The 19982-nt window shown below is 37.2% G+C and overlaps 1 protein-coding gene across 2 annotated transcripts in view; it reads left to right on the forward strand.

Annotated features, from left to right (window-relative positions):
* The window catches only part of LOC145670505 (FHIP family protein GJ17503-like), an 89379-nt gene that overhangs the window by 24298 nt on the left and 45099 nt on the right, over nt 1–19982 (forward strand). For both annotated transcript variants that reach the window (XM_081739254.1, XM_081739255.1), the window contains exon 4: nt 7921–8166. In XM_081739254.1, the coding sequence (XP_081595380.1) occupies nt 7921–8166 (246 nt within the window). The remainder of the gene's footprint in view (nt 1–7920; nt 8167–19982) is intronic.

Here is a 19982-nt window from a genome sequence, read left to right on the forward strand (position 1 = left end):
AGCGTTTAGCATAGCACCGAGAACACTAGTAATCCACCTTAAATACGTTAATAGGCTACGGTATGATACAATCCAAAATAAATAAATAAAATAAAAATAAACTTCCTACATTTTGTTAATCATATTTATTTAAAGAGAAATTGATACCGTTTAGATTTTTCACATTTTATTTCACGAGTGAATAAACTTCGAATATTTGCATAATTCCATATTATTTTTTTCTAATGGGTAAATCCATACGAAATGGTCCAGAGGTGGTTGCTCGGCCATCTCCAAAAATTATAAAACTTTGAGCGTAACGAACCTTGTGTATGAGAAGGTCAATAACACTACTCACGTTGTCGTATGTACAATCCGCGGCAAAAAACCTGCAACATGCGGATATAAGTTTATTGTGAAACTACGCCTAACAGCACAGGGAATGAACATAACGTCTAAGTGGAACGAATCACGCCAGGATAAACCTCGGCCTCCTCCCGTGCACACTTATTTTGGAGCAAAGGACTTCGTCATTTCACAATAAACTTATATGCTCATGTTGCAGGTTTTTTGCCGCGGATTGTACAAGTGTTCCTGAATGGCGACCATCTTTGATGTCGGTGGAGTGCCATTTTTTGTACTTGCAAGCGTTTACGAAAACTACAGTTGCTCACTGCGTACGTATCACACGAACTCCAAACAAAAACGAATGTTTAGAGGAGAGACTGCAGTAAACGGAGAATATATACTCTTGCTTCTAAATAAACATGCAGGGTTGCAAACCAATACATGAAATCACTAGAAAAAATACAGAAAATTACACTTTTAAAGGGACTGTAATTTGGAATGGCATAAAGTGAGGGGGTTCATAAGTTTTGTGCTGAATATTATTGCATATAAAGAGTCTGCATAAGTATGCACAGCTATGAGTGGCATCGTAGATTTATGGGGTCCGAAAATGAAAGTTTGTGATTTTGATGCCATGTTTGGAGCGTAATATCTCAGGGGAGCAAAGTGATAAAAATTGCCGCTTACGCCACAAAGCAGTTCTGTATGTGAATAAACTATTGAAAAAAAAATATGACTGATATTACATGGAGAAAAAATTAAGGACATGGTAAAAACGCGAAGAAAGCCCGCGCGTGACGATGGTCGTAGCCTGGAAAAATTTAAATATTTTGATATGTTTCATGCTAATTTTCAAAAACTACGCATGGTCCAGCGATTAGGCGCGTTTTCGTTTGTATTCAGATGTGCAAAAGCTTGCGAGTGGCGTTTGTTCCATCTTTCTAGCTCCATAATCATTGCCACATCTACAGAATGGACAATTTATCTTGACCATCCGCTATAACGGACAAACCAAAAGAGAGAGAAAAGTGAAACTTTGCTCGAAGCAACTATAAGAAAGGGGACATCTTTGTATGCATTAAATAAAGACTCAACTAACAGTGTTGCCAACCCAATATAAAGTTATATTTTTTCAAATGGCACTATGTCAGATTATTACATATTTCATATTAACGTGTCAAACGTAACCTTAAAATACCACGTTTATTATTCAGTGTTGCAAACTGAGGATATTATAGTATCACAAACATCCGAAGTTCGAAAGCCTTTAACCCAAATACAGCATAACGGAGATGCACATGATAATGCACATCGAAAGTACTTTAGTGTTGGATACCACGGTCATGGTATGACTCGTTTCGAATGAATAGGAACGAAGTTACTAGGGCTTGAAAACCTTTTTTTTTTTTTTAAAAAAAAAAAAGCATTTAGGCCTATTTCGAAAAAATGTTGAGATAAGTGTCATATTTAGTTTGTTTGTAATGGATATGTAAATTATTTTGCCGTTTACAGCACTTCGATATCTCAAACCGTTCCGGAGATATGATAAACATTGCTGAAGTTTGCAACACTGCTTAAATTTTGTGATTCCGAGAACTTGTAATTACAGCTACTAAAAGCTATTGCTGTAATGCTACAGAAGAAAAGAGGAGCAATCATTTTAAATATTTTTCACAAATACGCAATTTTCAGCAGGATGGGATAGATAGGTGTAACGCAACCTTGTGAGCACATTAACTTCCGTACCTGGGATTGAATTTCAATGGTACCTTGCTGATACATTAAGTGTCTTAATACCGCGGTCCAGTTGGACGATGGGCGTCGTGGGTGCAAGTACGAGCTAATCCCCTACCATATAGACGTAGCAATGATCATGGAGCTAGAAAGATGGATCAAACGCCACTGGCAAGCTTTCACACAACTGATCACAAACAAAAACGGGCCTAATTACTGAACCATGTGTAGTTTTTGAAGTTTAGCATGAAATATATCAATAATCGAGCAATCATTTTCCCCATCTTTGGACCACTTCATATGGATTGACTCTAATATGATATTGATAAGCTATTTTAATACGTACCCGTCACTGCTGGTTTGTAGTGGTAATGGCTAAGTTTTGTAGTGCATATAATGCAATTTGGGAGTTTGCTACATATTTCTATCGCTACTGCATATAAATGAATAATTCACAGAATTATCACGTTATTTCTCCCTTTTAAAGTTTTAATAATAAAATCAGTTCGTGTAATAAAAAAAAAAAAAAAAAGTTCGCAGGTCTGCTGTGTGTACAACATTGTCTTTGAGATGGTGATGGCAAAAGTTAGTTGCCCAGTTCACTCCTTCTCAAGCATTAAATTGCTGGCGATGAATTTTTAGCAGTCCGATGTAGAAAATTTATTCTTTAAAATGTGTGCTAAACAATTACATATTTTTAATTCGATTTTTATTTTTACAACAAGAAAGTAATTCTTGTTTGGGCTAGTAATTATCAAATTTGTTGCACTCACTCTATGGCCTATAGAACTCGAAGATTCCATGCCGCCTTCACAAAAGCTCTCCATTGAGTTCTATTCTTAGCCAACTAGAAGCAGTTTCTACTTTGTATTCTTGTTTCTGCCAGATTCATCTTAATATTGTCCTCCCATCTGCGCGTAAGTGTTCCTAATGGTCGTTTTTCGATTGGTCTTCCAGTTAAGACTTTGAAAGCGTTCCTACTTTCTTCCATTCTGGCTACACGATCTGCCCACCTGAGCCTCTTAGACTTGACGACCCTAACAATGTTAAATAGTATAAATTATGTAGTTCCTCGTTATGAAGTTTCCGCCATTCCCCATTCCCATTCCTCTTGGTCCGAGTATTCGTCTCAGGATCTTGTTCTCAAATACTTCAGTTCACGTCCTTCCCTCAGAGTAAGCGACCATGCTTTGCAACTATACAGAACAAGAGGCACGATTATCTTAAGCTTGAAATTCCTCGACAGAATTCGCGACGACAAGAGATTTTGAACTTAATAATAGCACAGATTTCCTGCTTTTAGTCGACATTTAATATCTTCGTGAATATATTTTTCATCTGAGATTAATGATGGATATTCTAGAAATATCTGTCATATTGAATGCTGTATTCATCTCTACTAAAATTTAAATGTAAATCTACAAACACAAGCCTGAATCGGAAAGCATTTATTCATTGACCTGAAGAATGAATTACTTTTTTCTAATGCAATTTTAAATCGTGTCCGAAGCTCAATTGCAAAGAAATCCCGTATCATTTATCTCTTCACATTCCTGGCATGGGGGTCTATTCTGGGAAGGAGTTGTCCCCCCACTCCGAAGTTTACTGGGCCACCATATTTGTATAATCGATGTTTTGTTGGAGAAAATACAAAGCGCCTGGACGAGCTCCCAAATGCTATACAGAAATCTGCGCCGCCGAATCCAGATACTGAGTTGTCTAGATCCCGAACAAGGTCAGTATATTCAGGACGCAGTGGAGGTCTGCCCATGACTAGTCAGCTTGTATTTACGATAACTCATTTTAATCAACTTCCGAAGCGAATATCACAGTTGTAACATAGAAATTTTTACTGCACTGGAAGTGTTCCAATCAGAAATAACGGAAGTTTCTCCAGGGGCGTCTATTGAAATGATAGATTCAGTGTATATTAAACCATTAAAATTTTGCACTCGAACAAGTTCTGATCTATCATCGAGTGCATGATATATCTGTCATCACGGAAAGAACATTTACGAAAGTGTGTTAAGCAGGGTTGGCTGGTTTAAACCAGCTAGTTTTTTTTTTTTTTTTTTTCTTCAGAAAAACCTACTGGTTTAAACCAAAACAAGAAAAATGTTCGTAAAAGTGTAAGTGTTCGTAAAATCTTGATGAACACATATTTGTGGGTTATAACGTTTCACTCCCGTGTATTATTCCTATTATATTCAGACCTAAATTCCCCATTCATTACTCAGACATTATTCTACAAAAGCAATTTTCGGTTATTTTTTTTTAAATAAGTTTATGAACGTTTCTTGTGTGATTTTTTTTGTTTTTATATAGTTTGTTATTATGGTTATACAATTCCAATCAAAGAAAAATTCTAAATATTGTTTCGTTTTAATAATGTTTACTATTAATAAAATACATCAAAATGCCGTACTTTTTGGGGGGGGGGGTTCATACAAACCCCACGAGAGGCATTTATTGAAATCGGAAGTATCTTTGGTATCTATTTATGTATAAATGGGTCAGAACCTAAGGGGACTCAAATAATTCGTATCTTTATTCGTATTCGTATCTTCACTTCTCTTACTGATATGCAAATTAAGTCGTTGTATTCCTTTAACTGGGACTAATAAAAGTCGTAGTGAACTAACCTGGACTAAATCAGTTCTTCCGCAGTATTTTGAAATTGTCCACATGTAATTCTGTATAATGGTTTCACTTGTGCAACTGTTTATCTTTTTGTCGTTCTGAAATGACTCTTAACAATTATATGAACAAGTATGTAAAGATCAGTACAACGTATTTTTATCAGGAGTCCTTCGTGAGTGAATCGGCAGACGTATCGCATTTGTGGCCAAATAGTTCCGGTTTCGAGCTTAAATGGAGGACCTATCCTCTCGGATGTAAGCCGAGAAGTGGTTTGGATTCCGCTTTAAACTTGTGTGACCCCTTCCAGCATAACCCAGTTGTTGCATAATAACACCAAGGCGAAACAATCTTATTTCTATCCATATGTGATATAAATGCATAGAGCAAATGAAGGGTAAGGGAAAAAAAGAAGGAATGTCACAAAATTGCATTTTCGAGAAAACGGCGTTTTAATATTGAAAACAGCGTGAAAAGAATAGCATTAGTCAAATTCTTTGCCCCTTTTTACATTGATATTTCTACATCTATGCATGCATGGCATATACAGTCAAATAGAACCAAGAGTCACCAACAGATACGACAAAGCACCCGAAAAAGCACGCACATGGACATTCCTTGTTTTTTCCCCTTACCCTTCAAATTATTTGGAGCTCCTCCGTGGCTAAGCGGTTAGCGTACGCGCCTTTGGCGTGGGAGACCCGGGTTCGATTCCCGGCGGGAGCTCATGTGGTTCGGATTCCACGTTAATCAGTAGGTCCACGTCTCATATAGCCTCGCTGCTGAACGGGACGTTAAACTCAAAATCAACTCAACCTTCAAATTATTTAAACCAAAAAAAACCTGGTTTAACCCCCCCCCCAAAAAAAAACGTTTATACCAAAAAAACAGTTTTTTTTTTGTTTTTTTTTTTTTTAATAAAAACCATGATTTTTGCCAACCCTGGTGTTAAGTGAAAGCTGCAAATTATTTTTATCAGAAAATATTGAAGAATAAGAAGTTGTTTAGTGCAACTCAAAAGTTCAGTATTTATCAAACTTGATTCCTTGAGTGCCTTTTATTATATTATTGTTTTTTTATTCACCATTACTTCTATTTTAACTAAATATTGTTTTGTAAAAAAACTTGTATCTATATACTAAAATGCTGGGTTTTATATGTTTATGGTCAAGAAAAGTTTGTGTGTTGGTGGCCAGTTCCTTTTAACAGTGAGATTTGGAAACCACAAGCTTTACAAACGTGCTGTTTTCATTGGCCTATTTTCAGTTTTGTGTACACCTACCAGTTCTCATTCATTTTTTTTTTTTTTTTTTTTAAGCCATTATTCTTCTATTCAACATTTGTAGACTTGACTATAAAATCCGTCTAGGTGTCAAAACGAAAATATTGAGTAAACAGCCCAGATTTTACTTCAGAACTGATGGACTTATACCCACGCGCATTTTTCTTGGGATTATTTGAACTACTTCCAGAGTGAATACTAAATAGTAAGTTTTTCACTGATCAGTGTTAAGTAGATAGGCCACATCTTTACATTAAACCGAGCTTTTTCCATTCATGGCACCTAGCACGAGTTTTATATTTTGTCTGCATTTGATGATCTTTTTAAATCCATAAGGTTAACATTGTCGCTAGGACGAAGCTAGGGTTCATGTCCTTTTGTTACGCAACCAGTGGAGGAGTTGTTAGGTATGGTGGGTTTACGGACATTGCAAAACTTATTGAATGTTGGCAACTTCAAAGACCTTAAGAGCCGGAATGAGGCGTATTCGGACGGATATGGATTTATAAGGAGAAAAGAAATCTATCACTTCTCCAGATTTGCCACGAACTCAACTTAACATCTATTCTTCAAAATTCTAGGTTGATATGTTTCTCTATAGCAGTGGTTCTCAACCTAATTTCTATCACGACCCCCATTTTATCATACGCTCTTGCCAGCGACCCCCTTATAATTTCTGGTTTGCAATAAGCTGTGCGGAATTTTTAATATTGCGGAGATCTCACGATATCTATCTATTTCTATAATATGTGTAAAAGCACAAGTATGGCTATCAGAACAAAATTCAAAATAATATTAAAAATATTTTTCGGTGTTAGATTCTAATTATATTTATCTCTTCCGCTTATCTTCGCGATCCCAGATCGAAAAACCCTGGTCTATAGCAATTCTCTCGCTTTGTGAGTCGTCCTGTCCTCCATTTGTATGTGTAAATGGACATCACAGATATAGCGAAGAAATGGGAAGGAAATCCATTGTCATATCAGAATGATGCATTGAGTAGTCGGCGCAGGTTCAGCTAGTTACTGTATTAAAAATCTTACATAATCATAATACTTGTTTCTCTATTTTTACAAACTACTAGCTGGACCTCCGCTCTCTACGCAGCGCATCATTCACATATAAGCATGAATCTCCTTGTCATTCCTCACAACATTTGTACATGTCCCTTTGCAGACACAAGTGAAAGACGTCTTATAAAAATCGGCATGGGGTGTCATAAAAGAGAGATTTTTTGATTATTTTTTCAATATCTCGCTCCGTTTGCAAGATTTGAGTCTGCTTCCGGTTGGAGTTTCTAATTCATGTATGATCAGCATTTTCTTTCTTCTTGCATGCACTATGTAATAAGCAAATACATTACATACACAATTAATTATAATGTCAGTAATATATAGTGCTCATTGGGCAAAACACTCAAACAATAAGGATTCATCTTAGGCTGGAGAAATGGTTATCTTTGGTTTTTCATTATCGTTTGGCTATGAAACAAACGCGTGAGAGATATACAATCCCTGTATACAAATGTGTGGTGTTGCCATATATAACTCATAGGATATGATTCTTTACTTTTTTCAAAATTTCAACACTTCCAGTGTACCTCTAAAAATATAATAAAGAAATAATTGCTATGTTTTTTAAGTATTCAATTAGAGAACTGAACAATCTACAGAAAATTTGCAATCTATCAGTGAAAACGACATCTTTCTAGAGTCTGTGATTCCTGAAAACTCACTGTCGAAAAGATTTGCCACAAACATATAAACTTTTCTTGGCCACAAACATATATAGATTCTCATAGCGACTGACCAAAAACTGAACGTGCCATATAGTACTTTCTACTCGTACTAATTCCTAACAATTATGGTCTTAATTGTTTATTATACAATAATTGTTTATTATACACAACAAAGAGACTAGAATATTGTTATGTGTTCCAGGTCCTTGCAACAGGGCTCAGTGGCCTCTACTCTCTTCTGCCACGAAAACTAGTGATAGAAACAGAAGACTGGCACCGGTTAACGCCCGATGACGTCAACGACATCCATGAGCTGACGATGTTCATGAACTCTTTGGAGTTCTGCAACGCCGTTGTCCAAGTGGCTCATCCAGTGGTCAAAGCGCAGTTACTCGAGTATCTTTATCAAGGATTTCTGGTTCCAGTCATGGGTCCAGCTTTGCTTCAGGTAATGCTTTAGTAGTTTTTATTTTCTTATTCATACTTCATTCTGCACCACGTAGCACTTACCCCAGGTTGCTTTTTTTTATTATTAAGTTGCATATTTTCGCCAGTTTTTATGTTCTATATTATCAGGATACAGCTACACATTTCGTAACACAATATTATTATCTTTAAAGTTATACGTATTTTTAACTACTTTCTAACTCATGTTTCGAATATCTCTTCTTGCAAATTATTGTACAATTTAGTGATTTTTATATTTTTCTTATGGTGTGCCGTGTTAAGTAACGATTGAAAGAATATAATGTACTCAACAACTGTGACTGTAATTTCAACCACATTGCTATGCCCTGGTGGAGGTCCGTCCTAGTAATGTCCTGTTACTCCTTCGTATTCAGAATACTTTTATATATATATATATATATATATATATATATATATATATATATATATATATATATATATATATATAAGGGGGCGTGGTAGCTCAGTGGTAGAGCGTTCACCTCCGGTGCTTGGGGTCCCTGATTCGATCCCAGCTCGCGCCGTGTGGACTTTGTGGTGGACAAACACCGTGCTCGTGGGTTTTTCGGGGTTCTTCCGTTTCCTCCCACTCTCTTCATTGCACCATTTCATTCATCTCTCATCATCACCGTCTCCTTTAGCCTAACCGGCATAAACGTAAAGATTTCACTTCTTCTTTTTTTTTTTATACAGGGTGCTTGGAAACAAATCGAAAGCTTTTAGGAGGTGATTTCTGACACCAAAATAAGGCAAAAAACAGTATAGGCTGTATCCTATTGAAAGGAGAAAATAAACGGTTTTTTATTTTACATACCAAATCCTGTATAGGCGCAAATTCGAACGTTGAGAGTGAAAAAGTAACCAACTGGACCGGACTCTAACCCGAGACCTCCGGCAAACCATTACACTACCCAGTCCGCTTTCCAAACCAGTCATTCACTCTTTACGTTAGAATTTTCATCTGTAGAGGATTTGGTGTGTAAAATAAAAATCGATTGTTTCCTCCTTTGAATTAGCATATATGAAATGAAAACCGTCATAAAGTGCGCAGTATATATGCACACATGATTGTTCAATCACAGTAGGGGTCTGTGATACAACCCACATGGTCCGAGGTGAGAACACCGACCTCGAGAATGAGAGAGTGAGTGGCTGTTCTGGGAAGCAGACTGGGTGGGGCGTAGTGGTTAACGCATCGCACGGTATGCCGGAGGTACGGGTTTGAATCCCGATTGTCAGTCACTTTTTACTCTTTATGTAAGTATAGACTAAGTTAGATGCAAAATGAGTCCTTTCGGTGCTGCCGAAGGACCAGCCGAAAATTTGTAGGAAAAGTTGCGAAAACAGCCGTAACTCGAGAACGAAGTCTCGGCTCACAGTCGGATAAAAGAGAACATTAGTTTTGCTCGTAGATTTTTTTTTTTTTAATGCACAATGCTATATGGTGCAAAATCTCCGCAAGGGTAGGCCATAGCAATTAGGAAATTCTTTGGGAATCCTACCAAAAGTAGTTGTTCCTATCCGTAATAGGTCATGAGACCAAAGTGCTGGGTAGAAGTAAGTCTCCACTCCTACTAGATTTCGTCACATACTGAAGATGATACAGTCGGCACCAAGCCTCTGCCGTAATTTTTAAAAGAAGGTACATTTATGCTTACAAACAACAAATCTCCTTTACTGAAGAGCATCCGCCTATTTTATAATCTGGTCTTCGCATCTGAGGAAGACCTGCCGAAGGGCATATCAGCGTTGTTGAGCGTATAATCCAGAGTAAGAAACTAAATGTTTAGTTGATGAGTACATATATTCTTTTTCATTTGTTAATTATTGGGCAAAAATACAGAATTCAACTACCTATAAGCAAATAATAATATCAGTTTTCATTTATTACTGTTACCGCTTTGTGACCATTGTTTTGAGATTCATAAGAAAGATGCTGCTTTTTTAGCCGTTAATTCCTGTGTTGCTATTAATGAACACGCGTTGTCCTTGATTCTGGTGCGGCACAAATTATTGATGTTGACTTGCAGCGTTGATTCAAAAGATAATGGTCTAGAAAACTAGAAGTTATGGTGTTTGAAGCCATTATACGATCTTGTTTAATAAAGCTGAACGTGATCCATTTCACTGCCTGTTATGGGCTATTGAATCAAGTGTTTTGTTCCATTATTCAAGTGTTAATGAATAGTAAATTCTTAAATTATAGGGATGATGTCTCTGTATCCCCCCCCCCCCCACGGTGATCCCTGGCCCGCAGCCGAGTGTGGTGAATTTGGAATTTAATGCGATCGGAGTTTCACCATTGATCTCAGCGACCGCGAAAACTATGAATTTGACACTAATGTGGTCCTTTTTTTACTACTTTAAAATGTCCCGGTAAATGCCCTCCTCCCCTGAGACCCCCCTTGTTCGAATTTTGATAAAAACGCTTCGTCTTGGTCTGGGGCCTGGTTTCGGTCCACTCATGTAGTCCCCAGGCCGCACACAGACACACAAACAAACTCTTTATTTCATTTATATTAGATTAGATTATTTTAAAATTTTACTTGCACAGAAAACCATTACTCACTCATAATTAAAATAAAACCTTGAATTCGAGGACATGATTTTCCACGGTGGTTTGAAATCAAAGAAAACTGGCTATAAGCGGCGTAACATACACTTCACATTTACTTCATTATAGCGCTGCTAAGGTTAAGATGAGTGTAAAAGATCAACAGATGGCAGCACGTATTTCCGATCTTTCCAATTTATTTTGTAGGGAACGACAATATTTACAATTTGCTGGACACAGTTAACAGTAAAACATAAGATTAGATGAAATAGAATGAAAAAGTGCTTTGTCCAGTGATAAAACTTCCATGTGCAAGACGTAGTCGGACCGACCGCGATCCACTACGTCCTGCCGTCGAAAATTTGGCGAGCCGATGGCGGCTTAACGCGGCGATACCGTTACGAAATTGCACGAATGCCGCAATTTTACCGCTTTGGCGGTAATACGGCGGCATCCACCGTTTTCTCCTCGTTTGAACCGCTAGTGCCGGTTTGAAACCACCAGTACCGCCATTAAACCGCCGTATGGGCTCTTCTCTGCCGCCTTTAATCACCTACTCTCAATTTTGCCAACAACGTATTGCATTGGTATTTATGCCCTGAAAGTTCTATACCAATACATGGTTAAAACACAAAATAACTATCGCTTTATTGTACTTGTATGTTAATTTAACACCAGAGACATGGCCTTCCAAGCCTATCAGAAGTAACTAGTAATTGTCAGTGAGAATGTTTAATTGGATTTTATTGTTTGCAGCGAGCAAACGCAATATATTTGACATTTTTGCCAAGTAACGAATAACGTAACATGTTCTGTTGTAATCTGTCACGAAAATAGTTCTGTAAGCGTATAAACCGTCTGACAAAAGTTATATGAGTAGCAATGCTGCCATTTGTTGTTATTATGCCCTAGCACGTAAAAAATAATAATAAAAAACAGATGAGAACAACAGGTGGCAGAACAGTTCTCAGCGGACGTTACCGAGTTCTCACCATCATTCAGCGGTCATTCGTCAAAAAGTCTATGTAGCACTGCCTGCGGGAAAAACGACAACTGCCATCTAACTTTACGACGACAGCACCACTTCGGTGGCTTTCCGCATGTAACCGAAAGCGGACCGATGCCAGAAGTCATTTTTCCTTCACTTTGGCGGCAATCCGCCAAAAAGCGACGGCGGACCGATGATAGTTGGCGGAAGTTGGCACACAGGGAGCCTGGTTTGCAGTCTTACCGTGCTACTGCGTGAACTACTATGCTTCGCAGACTTTTCTCAGACCAGTTTCATATTTTTGCTTTTCAGTTCAGTTCTCCCCTATTTAAGCCATATGAACTGTACTACAACTGCTGTTCTGCTTGGGAAAACCGTGTGTCTGTATGTAAAAGATACCGGGCGGGCAAAGCGAAACCTGCCCTTGGCCGAGCTCGATTACCATGATCTTTGTTCCCACCAAATTTCGTTCAGATCCGGTCAGTCGTTAACCGAGAAATAAAGTACCACATACAAACCGAACCTGCGTACCCAATATAGTAATGTTTATTACCTGGACAATGGGCACTGAATTTGGTCTAAATCCGGCCAGTAGTTAACCGAGAAATAAAGCAGCACATAGACACAAACACACACTCATATAGGTAAGCTCGGAATGAAACTACAGTCCGTCCAGAAAAACAGTACCACTTGGGGAAAACTGTTATATTCTTAATATTAGCACTATTATTGTTCTTCTGATAGTATCCTATTTCTTATGTGTTGCTACTGTAGTACACATATGAACATAAAAAGAAAATTTTAAGCTTTACGCATTAAGAGACCATACAAGTCACAAATTCAATGCAATGCATATCAGGAAACACCTGCAATTGTTCTCAGTGGTGCTATTTTTTTGTGTTTGACTGTATAAGCTTCTGTGTGCTTATCCTAGGGCTAATAAACATAACACTTAGTTCGTATCATCTTTATGAACATTTACCGCTGTCCGTGGGGAGGAAGAAAATAAAATGTTCAGCGGAGAAAGGTGTGAAGTTTAAATATATACTATATTTAATAACTTATTTGAGTTCAAGTTATTGGAATTCATTCAGGGAATTCCCAATTGCTTGTTCTGCAGTAGTTTTCTATCATTGAAGGGCTATAAAAGTAAATTTACGTACTTGGGAATACTAAGCATAAAAGGCTATATTTTGTGTAAAAACAGACTGCAATATTTGTTTTCATGTGTTGATTTATTTGATACATGAAATCGTTTACTCGCGTAATAGTCGCATTTTTTGTACAGTCCGCAACAAAAAACCTGCAACATGAGTATATAAGTTTATTGTGAACAGCGCAGTGAATCAACATAGCATCTAAGTGGCACGAATCACGCCAGGAGACATCTCCCTGTCCTCCCATACACACTTATTTTGGAACAAAACACTTCGTCGTTTCACAAAAAACACATGCTCATGTTGCAGGTTTTTTGCTGTGGACTGTACCAATTTTTTTAATGTGAAAATATAACTGAGACTATTACGCCAGAAAAGCTGCCATTCAGTTATAGTTACGATCAAAACAATTACGAATTTTGATACACACAGCATTGCGTCAACATAAAAAGTAAAATATACCCTACATACGGTAAAATATTAAAACTTGTAAAAAAAATAAATAAATAAATAAATAAATAAAATAAACTCGTAACTTTCCGATTCCTGGGAGACAAAAATGCCTCCTTTGCATTGGTACAAAAGAACGATATATTTACATAATCGGGAAACACGTGAATAACAACTATGTAACACCACGAAGAGGAAACACATTCGCACAAGAAGTGTTCGAGCTGTCCATACATGCGAAAGGCACTATTTACTCTTATCCGAAGTTTCATTTTCTGTCATCTGCGTCTGAGGAATCTGGGTTACAGCTCTACAGAGCATCATCTTCACTTCTGCCCAAAGCGTTGGATATGATAGTCTTTTTGAAGCTTGGGGGTCGCGGTGGCTCAGTGGTAGAGCGTTCACCTCCAGTGCTTGGGGTCCCTGGTTCGATCCCAATTCGCGCCGTATAACGTTTACTCCATAGGATGGTGGTTCAAATAGAGCAAACATTATATTATATAGTCGTAAATAGGACGTTTGCTCGAGCGTTGACGATGAAACAAGTTATCCGAAGAAAGCTCCTTTCAACGCCAACTACACATAAGCAAAAATTCTACGTACAACTTTTAGAGACACAAAAGATTCAGCATCATATTTCCGAAAATTAACAAATTACACAAATAATAAGTAAAAAGTAAATTTTGCACCATGTACTCAAATATACAACCACGAGGCATAGGACATGACATGCACAATCGCAGAAAATACTCGTCAATTGATTCGGAAATTTTAATTATATTGATACTTACATAGCTTTAAATTGGGAGATAACAATAATGGTAATAATGTATATGGATGTTTCTTATAATGTGAAAAATAATTCGATTCGACTAATTGCAAAACATAATTACACAGTGTCTTGTTGCAGCAGGGTAGCAGTAGTTGTTACACATTTGTCTCTTCGGCGCCAAGTAGTTTGTCTCCCGCTAAATCTCTTCAGCTCTCGCTGTTCGCGTGAGTTTCACGCGTTAAATGACGTAAGAGCGGACAGAGCTGTGATTGGCTGAAGAAGTGCTGATCAAGGTCACTCCACCCACATGCATCCGCTGAGTGAGAACACACACACTCACACATAGAAACGTCGTCTGCTAGTATATGCTAGTCCTTTTAAATTAAAAAAGAAAAGAATTAAAGTGCTTGAGCTGCATATTACCAAAATGATGAATAAATGAGTTTATGACAAATGGCACCCGAACAGTTGATAGGTAAAGTTCTGATGAGATACGTTTATCCTAAGAACCCTGGCAACATTGATAGTTTGTGTCTGCGTATGACGAGGACACACTGTATAAAGTTTTTGACGTACACATGGGTTGAGTTACAGTCCACACAAACACTTCACTTCACTTCATGTACTGCTGTAATTACAACCATATAAACTATTTATTATAGTCCTATTAGTTCAAATGTAAATTCACTCAATATTTAAAGAAATTGGATATGTAACACATATACTAAAATATTGTAAATAATATGAATAAAATGAGAAAACACTTCAAGCAATGAATTAATTTCAACTTTTAGAAACACTTTCACTTTTGTAATTAATTGAACATAAAAAGAAAAATGAATATTAAAATAAATATAGATATATTTTCCAGTTTGAATAACAACACTTCACTGTTCATTTATAACACACTGTTTGTATTTTTGTTATCTGCATACGTTACACTGTCCAAGTTGTCCACTATTCACAATCTACACCATGCTCCAGAACAACGTCCAGTCCATAGGCCATCCTCTTCGTTCATTCTCTTCTCATCGAATGAACACTCGACGACTAAATCTTCTGCTCCTATCCTCTTCCCATTGGATAGGGCTAGGTCCATCGGTGGAAGTTCTAGAAGGTCTCTGCAGGCTATAGTCCCTTTTTATAACACTGGACTATTTTTCAAAATTCGGCGCCAATATGAAGATGCATGGAATACTGTAACTTATTGCGTATAAACTTATTTAACGTATAAATTGCATCTTTTTTTGACTTAAAATGTGCTGCACTTGTTTCCGCTGCATTCGTATTAAGTGGAGGTGAATAGAATGTGTGTTCTTCTTATTGTTTGGACTTACTTGTGTTCTTCCTTGTTTTGCATTCTTCGTGTGTGGATATCAAGTGTATGTTTCTACGTGTTACATGTAATTACTATAATAACGTTAAAATAACATAATTATGGTTAAAAGAAAGTTGACTTGGGATGGGTTAACAAAAGAAATGTAAGTATTTCTTCTTTCATTCTCTCCCCCTTTTTTTTCTTCCAAATCACTTCACGAGTACAAACCACGACAAGCACGCCCCAATCCTCAATGCCTTCGTGCAACTTCATCAAATAAGTACATGGTACATGATAAATTAATACCGAAATATACCTATATAGGACATGATGCTGAATAAAATATATATATATATATATATATATATATAGATACTATAATAAACCTATAAATACAACCTTAATGATGACTATTACATGAATACTATAATGAAGAGAGAAATAAACCAATATAAGCTCGAATGATGGAGAATTATATTGAGGCAACGTCAGATGTCTACAGATGCCAACCTGTATCCATCTTAGGGATGGTCTGACGACTAAATGAAGAAGAGCCAACCCACAAAAACCATATAAACCTACCCACTATAAATACGACCACGAAGACACACAGAGATGTGGTTAACAAAAATAAGTTATACTAAGGAAACCCCATAGAGTTTATAGAAGACAAAAAGAAAACGATGCACATGAAATTCATGGCGAAATGTGGTCGTAGGTCTTAAGGTAAAACTTCAATGTTGTTCCAATAACAACAAAAGGAATACTCTAATAAACGTGTATATTACTCTAATATCTCCTAACATGTCTCTAAATTCAGACTGACTTCTTTGAAGTGCTAATGGTAATACTTCTCTAATAAACTCAACAACTTTCGTTCATCTAAATAACCATGTCGTATATACCACAAGACATTTTCGTTAACAAAACTAGAATGTACTCTCACTTCTTGATCTTCATTATTGATGTTACACAATTGATCTTCTTTACTTTCCTCTTCTTCTTCGTTCATGTAATCTCCGTTGGCTTCCTTTTCAGCTCTCTCTAAAATGTCACTGAACTGCTCTTCATCTACATGCTTCTTCAGAATTTCTAGCCACTTTTTTCTAGTAGCTGGTGTTGGTCTCCACAGCTTCATTCTAGAAACATTCTGAAATCCGATATATTTGCCACTTTGCGGATCTAATACTTCAAACACATTTTCACCAACTTGTTTCCACAACAAATAAGGTCCACGGTACACTTCACACAGTTTGGCTATGCGCTTGTCTACCAAGCTACTAATATTGTACTGACGTAAGAAAACTAAATCACCTTCACACAAAGTTCTTCGAGCTCTCTGATGAACGTTCAACTTTTCGTTCCGTTGTTGAATGATTTTCTTTCGCCGTAAGTCAGCCATTATTAATTTTCCATTCCAATCTATACCTTCTTGCTCATCGACTGTTTCGTTATTTTTCACAATTCCAAAATGTGACAATGTAAATTCTTCTGGCTTGATGTTAAGATGCAACTCTGCGGGCGCTATTCCCAAACTGGCACTAATAGTATAGTTCAACAATAAACAAGCTTGCACAATATATTCCGGCCATGAAGAATGAGAATCGCGGCACAACACACGCAAAATTCTCTCTAAATCAGCATGGAATCTTTCGATGACATTTCCTTGTGCGTGATAAGGCGTAGTATAATGTATTTTGACGTTATATGCTTCCATAGCTTGTACGAATTCCTTGCCAATAAACTGTGGTCCATTATCTACCAAGATGTTCATAAAAATACCAAGATGAAGCATGTATGACTCAGTAAGAAATTTTGCGACACTTGAACTTGTTGCACGACGAAGTGGATATGCTACTAAATAACGTGAGTATACATCACACACTGTTAACAGGTAAGTTTCGCCATGTTTACCTCGAGGTAGAGGTCCAACTAAATCTGCTGAGACCAAATAACGTATGTTTTTCGCTGGCACTGATTGCATTAAACACTTCACTGGGTCATGGTCTACCTTCGTCCTCATGCAGACTTCACAATCAAGAATGTACGATTTAATGTCACTACGCATGGTTTTCCAATAAAACATACGGGAAATGATATTAAACACCTTCATGAATCCAAAGTGACCGTAATGATCATGGTAGCCAATTAAAATATTTTTCACTAAACATGGAGGTACACACAATTTTAATCTGTCTGGGAAGTGAAAATCTCTCACCATCAAAATACCATTTTCCAAAGTGTAATTTTGTTTCCAATTTCGAGCACTACTACGAAAAGAATTCTTATTTGCACTGCTTTCACTTTCACTTATATTACCTTGTAAGTAACTAATAATAGGACGGTACTCGTCACATTCCCATTGTAATTTCGCAATTGTAGACGGATTTAAATCGAACACTTCTGATTGAACAGCCTGTATAGGGTTCACATTCATCATTAAATCTTCCTGTGTTGGTAACATACGAGATAAACAATCACTTAGTGTGTTAGTCTTGCCTTTGATGAATTCTATTTCATAATCGTAAGATTGAAGTTCAAGAGACCATCTCATAAGTCTTGCATTCCAATTACGCATACGTTTTAACTGCACTAAGCTTTTATGATCTGTTCGTATGTATATTTTCGCTCCTTTAAGCCAAACATACCACTTACGGATACACCATACAAATGCAAGACACTCAAGCTCAATTATAGCATAGTTCTGTTCGTGTTTATTAAGAGTACGGCTTGCATATTCTAATACACACTTCTCACCGTCAATAACTTGATAACACACACAAGCCACCCCGAGCTTGCTTGCATCACTTTCGAGATAAAACGGCTTATCAAACTGTGGATGGTGTAATTTCACATCTTTTATTAATTCAACCTTTAATGATTCAAATGCCTTTTGGTGTTCTTCTTCCCACTTCCATTTCTTTTCCTTCCCTAAAAGTTCATAAAGGGGTTTGGCGATAACAGCATGACCTTTGATTGTTCGCGAATGCCACTGAACAGCACCAAGAAATGAGCGTAACATTTTTAAATTTTTGGGCACTGGTAACTTCTCGATTGCTTCAGCTGATTTCGGATCCTTTCGTATGCCTTCTGAAGATACGTAATAGCCTAAATAGTTAATTTCACTTACACCAAAAATACACTTCGATAAATTTAGCGTCATGTTCGCCTCGCTTAACAAACTAAGCACTTCATCTAACTGCTGTAAGAATTCTGGTACGCTTGTACAACCAAGAGCTACATCGTCCATATACCTGATTAATTTCTCTTGTAGCGGTAAAGGGAACACTATTCAAGCACAATTGCAGTACAGACGATCCATTTTTCACACCGAACACCATGCGTGTATACTCATATAACGTTCCTTCAAACAAAAAGGCTAAGTATGGCATAGAATCTTCTGTAATTCCACATTGTTGATACGAACTAGTAAAATCAAGAGTACCTAGCACACGTTTTCCACTAAATTTAGCAAAGAGGTCGGACAACTTTTCTACACGCAGAGCTGGATTCTTAATGTGCACATTCAATGCTCTACAATCTGTTACTATTCTCAACGCTCCACTCTTTTTCAATACTACGTGCAACGGTAATAGATGACATGATGAACTAGGTCTAATGACACCCCACTTTAACAATTTTCGGATCTCTTCACGCACTCCTTCCTTATATTTGTGCGGAATATCATAAGGACGAGCAACAATGGGTTCATTTGTATCCACTTCTAATCGGTACTGAAATTTGTTGCACAGGCCAGGAAAACGGGCGAACACTTTCCTATGTTTCATTAACAACTGAAATAATTCTTCCTTCTCGTCTTCACTAAACAGCGTAGCGCGTGTAACTACATCCCTTATTTCATCTACTGTGAAATATAGATCCGGTGGGAAGTCCTCCACTAAGTCACTAGCCTCAATTTTCTCTAAAGGCTCGGCGCACCCACTGCGGAACACATTCATCGTTCTCGCATAGAAATCATTAAGGTCCCTTATCTCGGACAACACGACAATAGGGCCTACCTTGCACTTAATTTCCCTTATATTAGCTACAATGACATTTTCACTATTTCTCTGTATTAAAGGCACTTCACCACTAATTCCTTGAAATTCAACACGCAAGTTACTTCGCTTAAAATCGATGACAGTTTAATTTCTCGAGAAAGTTTGCACCGAGTATTACGTCTTCGTGCAGTTCTGGTAACACAAGAAACTCAACTGGCACTTCCACATTTTCAATTCGTACCGGTAAAATAACCCTTCCTTTCACGTTCTTTTTCTTTCTTCCTAGAAAATCGCACAAAACGATATGCTCTCCTTTTTGCAAATGCACGTTTGCTACACACTTTGTTACTTCTCGAAAAATATTGTACCGTAATAGGCAAAGTTCTGATCCACTATCTAACAGACAGATTTTGGGTTGATCGTTTAACAAAGTTTTTACTCTCATTGTATTATGACCTAATTCACATTTGATCACTTCTTCTTCATTATCATTACTTATATCATCTTCTGCTTGTAAATCTTCCTCGTCGCACATATGTGGAAAAGTAATCCTGTT

The sequence above is a fragment of the Thermobia domestica genome, chromosome 14 (assembly GCF_964235325.1).
Source record: "Thermobia domestica chromosome 14, izTheDome1.hap1.1, whole genome shotgun sequence".
In the NCBI taxonomy this organism is placed as follows: Eukaryota; Metazoa; Arthropoda; class Insecta; order Zygentoma; family Lepismatidae; genus Thermobia; species Thermobia domestica.